This window comes from Patella vulgata, chromosome 2 (assembly GCF_932274485.2).
Source record: "Patella vulgata chromosome 2, xgPatVulg1.2, whole genome shotgun sequence".
NCBI lineage: Eukaryota > Metazoa > Mollusca > Gastropoda > Patellidae > Patella > Patella vulgata.
In genome coordinates, this window is record NC_065880.2 from 3,747,341 (window position 1) to 3,761,838 (window position 14,498).

Below are 14,498 nucleotides of genomic sequence, written 5' to 3' on the forward strand. Positions count from 1 at the left end.
TACTTTTTTTTGAAGAGTATATAACCGTTTGAGTTGACTTTAGGTGGGTACACAGAGTTTAAGATCTTGAGACGAACAAGTACATTGTATTGATTTTCAATGATTTTTGATAACTTGAACAGCTAAATCCATGATATTAAATGTTTTGTATACTAAACGTTAGCATGGGCCAAAAAAATTCCAATGATTTTCTGATAATTACTTAAAGGGACAATAACACTCTTGCTGGCTTGAAAGCTCCAGAAAATAAATAATATCTCTATATAGGTACTATATGTTTAAGTGTCCTACCTGTTGTGTAAATTATCCATTACATCCTATTTTACTTGTCCAGAGAGTTCGAAAATATTTTTAAATTGAAGTTTCATTTGAAAAGGTTTACGTTAGACGTTTCAAACCATTATGTTGAATTTTTCAAATTTTTTAAATAATGTGTGTTAAGATGAAATTTGTATCATCAATTAATTGGAATATTGTAAAATAGTACAATATGTTGACCAGAATAAAGATTGGGACATATTATTCAGTTACAACAAGAGTGGTATTCAGCCTTTAATGAGTTGTTACTCAAATCTGATTAAAATACAGATCTATATTTCGTTTCGTTTTTTATACTTTCGATGGCCAGTTGTAGCGATAGTTCGCGTCAGAGGTCATACGAGTGGCTTTTAACCCTATGACGTCAGACATTTGATTAACCAACCAGCATTGATGTTACTAGTGGATTACCTACAGTTCCGTGCAAAACACGCCTAAAGCTCGTCGTTACAGACCGTTTCATTGGCTAATCCCTCACATCATCCAGAACACAGGTTATATAATAACTCTTCCAGGTCCTAGTGTAGTAAAGACAAGTAAAATGAAATTTTGAACTATAAAGAACGAAACGAAATAGGATCTGTGTTTTAATCAGACTGTGATGTAAACAGCATTATTAATATGCAATATACATAATTGGATTCTTAATCAAGCTTTAAACCATCGACAGTCGAACGTTTAAATATAGACATATATCTACTTCTTAAATCTGGATAAAAAATCCCAGAAGCCTGAAAATCCAATCCTGTGATAGCCAGTAACACTTTGTGGATATGTAAAGTGGAAAGAATGGTATTAAAGTACCAACAGGGCAACTCTGGTAATCAATGCGCAATTGTACAAGGAACAAACATGCATTGTATCATGTCGATCGTATCTGAATTGATGGAAATGAAATGAAATGAAGTTTTATGGCACGTCAGCACCCACCGGGCTATATTGCGCCAAACATATGGTGATTTATGTGAGACAAGTTAAATAAATATCACAGATAAAGTATTATATGCATAAATAAAAACAATATCACAGTAAATAGAATTAAAAATGAAATAAACCTTTTATGCATATTAATATACTATTCAAAAAAAGTAGGGGATATTTGATTTTGGGGGCATAATACTAAAATATGCAAATGACTACGAAAAAAGTCACTATAGAACCTAACAGAAGAAACATTTCCAGTTACATGTGACGCCCAAACGCACCAATAGCTACCGCATGGAATGCAGGTGATGCTTGGGGTCATCATGGGGTCCAACCCAAGATTTGCACGACTCTGACTTTGAATGTTACAGTCATTGTGGCATTGAATTCCAGGGTGGAAACATCAGTTTAATTGTTTTAGTGACCAGAAAACAAATTTTGATATGCGTCGGCTTACCCAAAATGAAAGGTTACGTGCCCTTGGCATGCTACAGATCGGCACAACACAGGCGGTTGTGGCGCGGACGATGAATGTTTCTCAGTCTGTCATAAGCAGGCTATGGTCCAGATACCGTGATACACAATCTGTACAGGACAGACCACGCTCAGGTCGACCAAGGGCGACAACTCAAGCCCAGGATCGATTTATCCGTACCTTGGCCTTGAGAAATCGTGTCATCACAGCAAATCAGATCAGCGCTCGTCTTCAAACAGACACTGGTGTGAGAGTGAGTGGCCAGACGATTCGGAATCGACTGCATAGGGGTCACCTTCGCGCCCGACGTCCTCGCGTGATCCCTTGTTTGAGAGATCATCACATTCAGGCAAGACGTCGTTGGTGTAGGGATCGTCAACACTGGGATAATCGACGCTGAAGCAATGTGATGTTTTCAGATGAGTCAAGGTTCACTGTTGATTTTTTGGACAGACGTAGGAGGGTGTGGCGTCGTCGAAACGAGCGCTTCCAAGACGTTAACGTCATCAGACATGATCGATTTGGGGGTGGTTCTGTTATGGTGTGGGGAGGCATCACTGTTGCTGGAAGAACGGCTTTACATGTTGTTGCAGGGCGTGTTACAGGCCAGTACTACCGGGACAACATCTTGGCAGTCCATGTTGTGCCGTTCACACGACGTCATGGCCGCCGTTTCATCTTCCAGGATGACAACGCAAGATGTCACAGGGCCAGGATCGTTACAAGTACCTCCAACAACAGAACATCACCACATTACCTTGGCCAGCACTGAGTCCCGACCTCTCCCCCATCGAGCATGTCTGGGACATGCTTGGACAGAGGTTACGTCAACGTCAACAACGTCCTGCCAATGTTCAAGAACTTGCTGCTGCGTTGCAACAGGAATGGGACAATCTGGACCAAAATGACCTTAGACGTCTCATTAGGAGTATGCCACGTCGGATCAATGCTTGTTTGGCAAACAGAGGAGGATTTACCCGTTACTGACTTGGTTGTGATGCTGTGGTAACTTTGCTGTTTGACCCCGGGTATCATTTTACCCTTATAATGGTCAATCTGTGCCTTACTTAGTCTAACGATCATTTGGAATAAATCGATGAATGTGAACTTCATTTCATTTTGTCATTTGTTTCTTCGTCAGTTTCATTAGGTGACTTTAATAACACTTAAAAATCAAATATCCCCTACTTTTTTTGAATAGTATATATTTAAAATACAAAAATGAAATGATAAATATACAATTAAAATTTATGATAAAAACATGTCTCTTTTAAAAAGTCTAGTAGGTTACAATATAAACCCGGTCGGGCAAATAGATGACATAGAGACTGGCAACGGTAATATTTCGATCTTATGTTCCTGAGATGATTGCACTCAATCAAAATGTGCTTCACAGTCAAAGGACCATGACAGTGAACACATTCCGATTGAGGCTCTCGCTTCAAAATGAAAATATGAGTTAAAAAGGTATGACCAATGCGAGAGCGACACAAAACAACTTCATCCCTCCTGTTGGTTCTATAGGAGTTGGGCCAGTCTCCTAAGAGAGGCTTAATGTGATGAAGTTTATTTGTGCCTGCAAGAGCCCAAGACCGTTGCCAGCGGCCATAAATGAAATGATTAATGCAAGATTTAAAATCTGTGTATGGAATTAAAAAATAGGATAAGGGAAGATCTAAGGCAGACTTGGCAGCCAAATCTGCTTGATCGTTCCCTTTTATATCCATGTGACTGGGGAGCCAGCAAAGGACAATGTCCTTGCTGCTCAACTCGTGTGATAGTAGCAGATGGTAAATATCTGCTACTAATGGGTGATCAAGCTGTTTGTTATTTATTGCTTGTAATGATGACAAAGAATCAGTAAAAATAATATATTTTAAATTGGATGATGATTGAATGAACTCTAAAGCCTGAAGAATGGCCTGGAGTTCAGCTGTAAAAATGGAAGCAGCAGGTGGAAGGCGAACAGAAATGGTTTCAGATGGTGTCACGGTAGCCGAAGCTACCCGATCATCATCTTTCGAACCGTCTGTATATATTGGAGCATAATCACCATATTTAGACCTTAGCTCTCGAAAGAGAGACTGAAAAACCGTCGAGCTAGTATCTCTCTTCTTATGTGGAGTAAGATCAAAATCGATCTTTGGGGGAGATATAGCCCACGGTGGAGTCCTAAAGAAAGGGGTATTCGCAATACTGTCAAGGCTGATACCAGCCTCCAACAAAAGGGGTTGTATGCGAATACCGAATGGTGAATAACTTTTGTCTTGAGCAGATATAAATGCTAAGGATAGGGTCGAAATATGGTGTTAATTGAAATATGGTTTGGTAAAGATGCTATTTTCGTAGCATACTGCAGGGCCAGTTTATCACGTCTGTTGTTTAGTGAGGGCTCGTGCGCCTCGACGTATAAACTGTCCACTGGAGATGTACGAAATGCTCCTAAACTGATTCTAAGTCCCTGGTTGTGTATGGTGTCGAGCTCTTTGAGATAAGACTCGCGGGCAGACCCATACACAATACACCCATAATCGAGTTTTGATCTTACTAATGCTCGATATAATCTGAGCAAGACCTTACGGTCTGCTCCCCAGTCAGTATTTGATAACACCCTCAATATGTTGAGGGCTTTCAGACATTTCTTTTTGAGGCTTTTAATGTGGGGGATAAAAGATAATTTCTTATAAAATATCAGCCCCAGAAATTTGGTTTCATCCACAACTGGAAGGCGATTGCCATCCAAGAACAGTTCTGGATCTGGATGTAAACCTCGTTTCTGACAGAAATGCATGCAGACAGTCTTGGATTTCGAAAAACGAAATCCATTTTTGGTTGCCCATTGTTGAAGTGAATTCAAACAAAGCTGCAACTTACGTTCGATTATCCGCATGTCTGTAGAACCATAGCACATCTAAAAGTCATCAACATAAAGAGCGCCGTTTGTACCTGGTTTAAGGCACGCTGGAATCGTGTTAATTTTTATAGCAAAAAGAGTAGGAGATAAAATACTTCCCTGTGGAACCCCCATTTCCTGAGGAAATGGGTCAGAGAATATTGATCCCAGTCGTACCTTAAATAACCTATCTTCCAGGAAATTTTTAATGAAGATAGGTAAGCGACCTCTTAGGCCGAGGTTATGGAGGTCGCGCATGATACCATGTTTCTATGTAGTATCATATGCTTTCTCCAGATCAAAAAATATTGCAACTAAATGTTGCTTCTGGATGAAAGCGTCCCTGAAGAACGTTTCAAATCGAACGAGATGATCAAGAGTGCTCCTTTGGGACCGAAATCCACATTGGAGGTCTGTAATAAGGTTGTTGGACTCAAGGTACCAAACAAGCCTTCGATTGACCAATCTCTCCATGGGTTTGCAAATACAGCTTGTTAAAGCGATCGGGCGATAGTTGGTAGGATTCGTATGATCTTTACCGGGTTTAGGGATGGGAATTATTGTGGCTTCATGCCACGAAGGGGGGAATTTCCCATCAACCCAAATTCGATTAAAAAGATCTAGTAAAATTAAGAGAGTGGAAAAAGGTAAATGTTTTAGAATTTGGTAGTGTATTTCATCTGGACCAGTTGCAGTATCCCGAGCTCGCTTTAGCGAATCCCGGAGCTCTGCAATGGAAAAGGTATCATTGTAGCATTCATCATTGCGGGACTTGAAATTAAGTCGCCTTTTCTCCTGATGAGCTTTAATGCCTCGAAAGGCATCAGAGGAGAAATTGGATGATGAATTAAATGAAATTGTTCTGGCCAGAGAATTAGCAATATCAGGAAATGTTGTTAAGGTGGTACTATCAACATTTAGATGGTTAACTGATAATGCACTACTTTTACCTTTAATCCTACGAATCCTATCCCATACCGACTTCGATGTGGTACGGGAATTGATCCTTGAGACGTAACCTTGCCATGAAGAATTCTTTGCTTGACGTATGGTTCTACGAGCTTTCGCCCGGACCATTTGGTATGCCGCAATATCTGAATTGATGGAGTCCTAGGGGTTTTTTTTGTCGCAAAATGAACAACAGGATGAGTGACAAGTGGGGCCGAGTTTGCGCCCTCGCCTGTCAAACATTTACGGAGAAGAGAAGATTCGCGATTACCTGGCCTTAAAAACCAATCCTTTATTATTTCCTTCACGGAAGTTGAAACCGAAAGTAAACCAAGTCGACATTGAAAGGTCAAACTATTAACGATGCAGCGGACAAGTAATGCTACTGTGTTAGGGAACCTAGAAGAAGGAGATATTGTCGAGTTTGATCGAGGACTTTATTCACATTATGGTGTCTATGTGGGTAAGAATTATATTAGTTTTGTATATGAAACAAGCAGGACCCAGTTAAGCTGAAGTAGGTCGTCGCCATTTTAAAATGATCTGAAATAGGGTTTAAGGTCCAACTGGGCTAATGAAGACGTTCGTGCGTTATGCAGTGTGCTATCTGGGACATTTTGCCCGGAAAGCGAGGCTACGGCCTACTCTTATTATATAGAATTCCAACTGAAAAGGGATCTTTTACTTGCAAGCCAATGTGTACACGGGACTTGTTTTTCTTCCCACCAGGCTGTATTTCCTGCACCACTGACAATGTGTGACCACGCCGGAAAATCCCTATGAATTTTATGGGCCAGTACCTTGATCGAACAGGAGAACCCTAGGTTAGGGTTAAATAACACACAGGTACATGGGGAACAGGAACCACTTTATAGTTCGACTATGTCATTAATGATTTTCTGTCCAGGAATTTTTAAAAAAAAATAAACAAATCGCAAGTGACTTCTAGCAAACACACGGCTTTTGTATTGTTTTAAAAAATTGAAATTCTTGTTACGCGTCTGAGTCTCTAGGACCGAAACGTCGACACAATTCGTTGTTATTCTTTTTACAAAATATTTAGAATGACTTCTGAATTTGTCTACAAATTACGCCATTCTCTCAGAAGAAGCAATTTGACAGAAATTTTCAATAAATTCCTATTTCAATATCTATTTTGAGAGTATTATAGTGAGAACTGTCACATATTTATCTAAATCTTACATAATACATCTTTAAAATAGATAGATTACATATTTTCAGGTGACGAGGAAATTGTTCATGTAGCCGGTGATGGCTCCAATGCTGGTAGCCCAACAGACTGGAGTTCTGGTAGTCTGTCTAGTGGTAGTGGAATACAATCCAACAAAGCCACGGTGAAGAGAGACAAGTTTTGGACCGTGGCCGGCAACTCTAAAGCCAAGATAAGTAATAAAGATGACAAAAGAAGGTATGAAGATTATACAGGAGCGGATATTTAAAAAAGCGGTTTGCAAATAATGTACAAAGTGTACTGAAAGTGCAAACAGTTTGTGAAAAAAAACCCAGTTAGGACAGTTATGAGGAGGAGGGGGGGGGGGGGGGTAGTCTTTAGCAATGGGAGAAAACCGACGAGGTTGGGCAAGTGTTCCTACTCCTTATCACGTACACGCTGAAAAGATCGAAACCACGCCACTTGACTCAGTGATAGACCTAATAATAGCGCATGTGTTAGACCACTCCATCACATTACAATAATGATAATATCAAAAAATGTATATTGCGCTCTAATCCACGCCACATAGGAACATGCTATAACTACCGCCACACTTCGAACAGACATCAAATAACACAACACATTTACACATTAAATAATAATCCTAATATCTCTGAAACTGAATTCTGCTCAAGTTTGATTTGAATGGAGTTAAGGGTTGTTGTATTTTAAGATGAAGAGGTAAAGTATTCCATAAAGATGCTGCATTTTATTGTATATATCAAATTGTTTACAGCCCTTTACCGAAACATCAAATAGTGAAGATTGCGTTATCTAAATTAGGTCGTCGTGGTTACAACCTTTTCTGGAGTAACTGTGAACATTTCGCTAATTGGTGTCGATATGAAGTACAGACAAGTGAACAGGTAAGAACTCAAATACAAAAGTTTTTAATGTCTCATCCAGACAATCCCTTGGTCTGTTTGAGATTAATGTGTCGTTGGTATGGGCCGAAAAGTGAACAAGTAAGGTCTTGAATAGAATGGGTGTATCACCCAGACAATAATTTATTCTTTTTGAGATTAACATTTGGTAAAAAAGATCTAATCCTTCGGATGGCAGGAAAATCCAAGGCCCACCCATGTACTTGTTGGCGTGCACGTCAAAGAGTCACTGACAGTTGGAATTCAACAAGCATATGTTATCGCTATATATGGTTACGTGTACAATTTATGGTAAGAACATTTTGCACAGACAGCTGCGTTTTCAACTCATCGATTTTTAACTTTCAAGAGTTCTTTAACGTGCACACCAATGTGTTTACTCGTGGACTTCATCAAAATAAGTGATGTACCTACTCTTTATAGAATTCCGACTGTAAAGAGATCTTTTACATGCCATCGAGTACGCTGTGAGCTCTGTTTTCCGTCCCATCCGAACAACTAGACATGTTTCCTTGCCAGGCCCTACATCTTGCACCACTGATAAATGAAAACAAGACAGGAACTATCTTAACCAACACCGGGGTCGAACCATACTGTTCTTATTTCAATTTCAATTTCCATGGTTTATGTTTTACAGGTTTGTAACGCTTTTTCAAGTATGGGACAGGTAGTGCTAATTGGGGTCGTAGTGGCAATTGTGGCCATTGCAGCAGTGTGTCTGATATCTTGGTAAGAAAAAGCTCAAAAACAATAGTTGTGAAGATTACAAGATTGGGAGTGAAATTAAATTGAAAACGTTTTAGATAATATTAGCTTACGCATAAAACTGACTTTAGAGCCATAGAATTCCTTGCTAACTACAATATTATGAAAATGGAATCTCTAATAGTAATATCAGGCAAATATCAGTTCGACAATAGTTGAATTCTGTTTAGTATTTTCAAAGATATAACAATTTGAAAATTACATCAAAATACACATTTATACTGATATCACTATGTAATAAACAAGACGCCATCTTTATCTGCCGGGAACCTAATTGATGAACATATTTTAAGAATCTGATTGAATCGAAGCCGTGAGATTATCTAGTGTTGGTACTCTTATTTTGGAGAATTTAGAGGACTGTTATTGGACAATAACAGTGGGTGTTTATCGATATTGTAGCCCAAAATATTTAACATTTTTCTTGGAATTCTTTCTTTCCCCATAGCTTACGGAAAAACCAAAGTAAACAATTTTTACGTAATGAAGCATCCGTGACGTAATAAGATAATAGAACAGGTGTTTTAGAGGACTGTTATTGGACAATAACAGTGGGTGTTTATCGATATTGTAGCCCAAAATATTTAACATTTTTCTTGGAATTCTTTCTTTCCCCATAGCTAACGGTCGTTTTTTGGTTTTAATGAAGCAAAAACCAAAGTAAACAATTTTTACGTAATGAAACATCCGTGACGTAATAAGATAATAGAATAGGGGTCCAGGGCGGGGGGAGGGGGTGTCAGCCTAGCTGAAACGTGTACCAATTTTCACCAATATGGTATAAATGCATGCATATCTGGTATCATCAGAATGTAAGTCTGTCGGATATCTGGTGGCGGGTGTGGATGTGAGGGTTGTGATTCTGGACATGAATTCTTGAGTTAGATTAGCTCAAAAATGTACGACATAAAAATGGTACAGCTGTGTACCTTACATCTTCAAGTATTACAAAAACACCCTGACAGACATTTCTAGTCTACAATTCTGGGTCTACTGTTAAAGAATTAGAACACAAACTTCAACTTGATACCAATATAGTATTAGCCTGGTGTGATAAAAACCATATGAGATTAAATATATCGAAAACCAAAATTTTGCTAATCGCGACGCAACAAAGACGAAATATCCAGTATACGCTTTAAGGGGCCCAAACTCTGGAATTCGTAGCCGGCCTCCTTAAAAACTTCAAATAACTTGAATCTTTTCAGGAAAAAACTTCTTCTTTACATGAAATCTACTTCAAATATCTTATCTTAAAAATTCATAAGCTTATCTCTTATGATATGTGTTCTGTGTATCTCTATATTATAAGCATGTACATATTGTATATTTGTTAATACATGTTATATCTATATGAAATCAAACGTTCTGTTTTATGAACTAGCATATACATGTACTTTCTTTTAACTGATTTGTATATTTATATTTTTCCTCTATTGTAATTTATTGTGGTGTGTTGTTTAATTTATTAGCTATATCTTTTGTAATATATTTTCTACGAAGGGCAGGATGTTAGAAAGACTATTATGGCCTAATCTTCAACCCTTCTTAAATAAAGTTATTATTATTATTTATTATGTATTATTTTTATTATTATTATACTGTTCTTATTTCAATTTTCACGTTTTATTTTTTACAGGCTGTGGTAACAAGCGTGGCGATAAGCGTAGGCTGCTTTTTAATGTTGCATCTGTTTAGCTAAGTAAGAAAAAGCTGTAAAGATTATAAATTTGCGAGTGAAATTGAATTTAAAAAAATTGTTGACAATTGACATATGAAAGTTTATTGTTTTTGTTAAAGGCATTAAGCTTTCTTTTAAGATTAATATTATTATTATTATTTTTTTGTTATTTTTCCACAAATCTTATATCTCAGACACTACTGATGCGTACACAAAATATAAAGTTTGAAACGTGAAAAATCCCTTAGGCTTTTACATTATTTTACTTACAGACACGGAGTTACATTTTCAGAATCCTTCAAGGAATGTCTAAAAAAAAGTATCGGAGCAGAAGTTTGATTTCGGTCAACCGATGGTCACCATTTTGAATTGAATATATGAAGAATAGTGAAAAATTCACGTCAATGGGCGTAAAAATATCACAATAGGCTGTAGTTTGGAAAATTTGGTGTCCTTTTTCCGAAATGAATACCTTTCTAGATAACGTGGCTCAGAATCGAAATTCTGCTGTTTGAAAATTTCAAAATTTCAAATTTCCACTTCGACGTTTTTCGTGGCGACAAAGTTGTTTACGAGTGAAAATTCATAATAACGGCATGGACATAATCGGAAAAGGCCCCCGTTTCCGGAACTAATACATTTCTGGATAGAAGTTTTGGTACATGAAGATTTAAAATTTTCAAATTTCGTCTCTGAAGTTTTTCATATCGACAAACTTTGAAATCAGGTCAAATGTTGACGACAAAGGATTAAGTAGGTCATTTGGTGCTTTATCAAAGTTTTATCAAAATCTGTTGGTAACCAAAGGTTCTCTGCACCTGTCAAAATGTTAAAACTGGAAATTTTGCCCGGTTAAAATATTTCTCTTTATAACTCAAAGCGACTTTTTGACGGATTTTAATATTTCTTTTTCTTTTTAAGATTCTTGGCGAAATCCATGACTTGTGACTATGAATATGAAAGCTTTCATATCTGCCTAGCAGATCGAATTCATCTTTATGTTTATATATAAAAGATTTATATTTTTATCTTGTACATACGCATAAGACTGACTTTAGAGCCATAGAATTCCTTGCAAATACAATATTATAAAAATGGAATCTCTAATAGTAATATCAGGCAAATATCAGTTCGAATATAGTTGAATATCAGTTCAGTATTTACAGATATAACAAATTAAATTTACATCAAAATACAAATTTAAACTGATATCACTATGTAATAAGGTAGTCACCATCTTCATCTGGTAGGAACCAAATGGATGATCCTGTTTTAAGAATCTGATTTAATCCAAGCCATAATATTATCTAACATTGGTATTTTAATTTTGTTTTCTTAATCAAATGTTAAATCATTAATCTTTTTTATGAGGACAAGAAGTGTAAATATCAATCTCAACTAAATCATCTTTAATCTTATTTTTGTCAGATTTAGGAATTAAAAATATAAAGGAAGCTAACCTGCCTTCTTTGAACTGATAAAACATGGTGTTTATTTATATTGATAATTGTTTCTTGATCAAATGTTTTTGTGGTAGTTGTTCAACATTCCTTTGATTCTTGTGTTAAACAAGTGTTGAGTTTATATGATGTATTATTTAGATTAGTTTAGTTTAAAACCACTGATCATGATTTTAGAGCCGTCGAGTGCCTTGCAAACTACAATATTATGGAAGTGTAATCTATAATAGTAATATCAGTCCAGTAATAGTTCGTATTTGTATTTACAAAGTTATGTTAATTTGAAATTTCATTGATCTATGTTGCTCGTTATAAGACTGTCGCTATTGTTGTCTACTATTATTATATTGATTATCGTTTTATTATATCAACGTATATTAACATTATAACGTCCATTTATTTAGATTTCTAACCTAATAAAATCATTGTTTTATTATATCAACATATATTAAAATTATAGCGTCCATTTATTTAGATTTCTAACATAATAAAATCATTGTTTTAAAAAGAAATTAAATTGTTTAATAATTCTTTGTTTTATTTTGGACTGAGTTAAACTTTATTTATCAATATACGATAATCACTGATATGGATTCGAGAAAAGCTTTAAACCGTCTACAGTGAAATATTTATATATATATATTTTCGTCTATTTTAAAGTTCCAAAGAAAGGAGCCACACGCCCTTTAACGATAGAAAGAATTACCTCAAAACTCAGAGAATTGTATATTGATGAAACTTTTAACTCCACTTTAGTCCTATATCGTGTGTGTGTGTGTGTGTGTGTGGGGGGGGGGGGGGGTGGCATCAGTGTAGTCCTCAATAGGTTCTTGAGTAGTTTGTTAGGGGTGAGGTGGTTGGGGATAGGGGGTTGAGTGTGGGGTGGGGGGACCTGGACAGACAGCCGACCCTACGTCTTCATCTTACCTTACCACTCTAATTGGTGGCTCGGGTCTGTTTCGTATTTTTCATAGATGACTGTCCTGCGAATGATATAGCCATTCGACACAGAGAACTTATTACTCGGAGAAATAGATCTTTGCCCTGAATGGCCGACATATTCAAATTTAGTATACCATATTGCAATGTGGTTTTAATCCGTTTCACATCCGTCATAAACAAAGACTAAAAAAAAAACATTTTCGATTTTATTTTATGGAAGAAGGATAAATACTTCTCAATATTAGTGGGTTCGGCTAAAGTCGATTAATGTCGGTTAATTATCTTCGTGAGAGGCACGGGAAGGTCCCTTTAGCAGGCCCTTTAGTAGTTTGTGAGTGTATAGGGGTGGTGGAGGGGGAAGAGGCACAGCAAGGTCCCCTGATAATGTTCTGCAGTAGTTTAGGAGTCAATGGGAATGGGTGTGTGTGTGTGTGTGCGTAAGTATGGCTGCGAGGATGCGAGGATGCGGGGGGGAGGGGGGGTCATCACAATTCAGAAGGATATGCAGTTGTCCCTACATCTTAACACTTTACATTGGTGGCGCGAGTCTCTCTGTTTTGGTTTGGGTAGATGACTGTCCTATAATCTGACAATACAATAGCCACACAGAAAACCAATTCAGTCATCACAAAGACTCTACAGCCAGTGCCGAGGGTCATTAAAATAAACTCGTCAATAATATATGATGTATCAACAAGTAAAGAGGCCCAAAGATTTATAAAAGAGATCTTTTTACGTACAACGAGATTGTTTCGAATTGGCAAAGGAATCGCTTTCAAAAAGATTCAAGAGGAATGAATCTTCAGCTAACATGCTGATGCCTTTGTCTGCAAACAATCCACAAATGATGGAATTAACGATGAGATCCTTTTGCGTTTGTATGGTGGAGGAACAATTGAAACACTAGAAAGCTTGTGAATGAGCAAGTTTAGTAAAACTGTATTGAAAATCTTACCTGTGTCCAGATTCAGAACTTGTCGCCGATTCCAGATGTTGCAAAGCATCATGGGTTCCGTATGCAGTTGTGAATGGAGAGGGGTGGTGAATCAAGACCAGAAAAGTAAGTGCGGATGGAGACTTGCGAAAAACAAATTAGAGGCCAGAACAACTGACCCCGTACCAGCTCCAGAGACACTCCTCAAAAGCATCAGTTGTGGCTGGAAAGAAGAATGTGACAGAGCAAAGTGCACCAGCCAGCGACACAGTTTAGAGTATACTGTCAGACAGCGAATGTAAGGGTTTCAGGTGTTCTGCAGGAGCAAGAAGAGTTCGAACTTGAATCAGGTAAACACACATATTTGGAACAAGTGATAGACTGTTAAGGCTTTACAAGAAATGGAACAATTCAGGACTGCACCTTAATTTAATATTCAATTTCTATCGGTTAGCTCAGTCACGTCTTTGAAAAGTGTATGCTGACATGATCATGTAACGTCAAAATAAGACGTGATGACGTCATTGGGTTCATTTTAAACATTCTCGACTAGCAGGGATCACGTTTCTATCTGTAATGGCGAGAACTCAATATTAAATAACAATAATAACAATAATATATCTAAATTTATGTTCGCGAAACAATACTAATTAAAGTTTATATTGCGCATAGCAAATTTTTCTTGGAAAGCAGAGTCTTTATCTGTTGTTTAAACACATGCAGTGATGATATTATTCGAATATAGTGGGGGAGGGTGTTCCAAATGTAGGGTGCTGCAAACCAAAATGACCGTTTTGTTGTTTCCAGATGTATCGGCGGTATTGGCAGTAGGTTTTTTGTTTGACGACCTCAATATCCATATATCTGGTGATGAACCACTGAGAGCTTTGAAATTAAGCAGGAGTATATTGAACACAATTATCTGCTTAATGGGGATCCAATGGAGTTGTTTCAAGATTGGTTTTATGTGTTGGTACTGTACTGTATCTGATTGATTTGATATTCTGGTATATTGTATAGAAATGCATTGTGATAATCTA

General features: G+C 37.2%; 1 protein-coding gene across 1 annotated transcript; it reads left to right on the top strand.

Moving 5' to 3' along the window:
* Positions 1-5,882: 5,882 nt before the first annotated feature.
* LOC126811042 (phospholipase A and acyltransferase 2) lies at positions 5,883-12,042 on the top strand. Its single transcript, XM_050536520.2, has 5 exons — positions 5,883-6,021; positions 6,801-6,987; positions 7,529-7,658; positions 8,314-8,405; positions 10,081-12,042. Exons 1-5 carry the CDS (start codon positions 5,922-5,924, stop codon positions 10,088-10,090), a joined length of 519 nt encoding a protein of 172 aa, XP_050392477.2. The 5' UTR covers positions 5,883-5,921; the 3' UTR covers positions 10,091-12,042.
* Positions 12,043-14,498: the final 2,456 nt, after the last annotated feature.

What these genes read in the sequence shown, in the direction of transcription:
- LOC126811042 (XM_050536520.2), top strand. Translation starts at nt 5,922, where the DNA reads ATGCAGCGGACAAGTAATGCTACTGTGTTAGGGAACCTAGAAGAAGGA. An exon ending in ACATTATGGTGTCTATGTGG is followed by an intron (nt 6,022 to 6,800) that starts GTAAGAATTATA and finishes ACATATTTTCAG; the next exon opens with GTGACGAGGAAATTGTTCAT. An exon ending in AAGTACAGACAAGTGAACAG is followed by an intron (nt 7,659 to 8,313) that starts GTAAGAACTCAA and finishes TATGTTTTACAG; the next exon opens with GTTTGTAACGCTTTTTCAAG.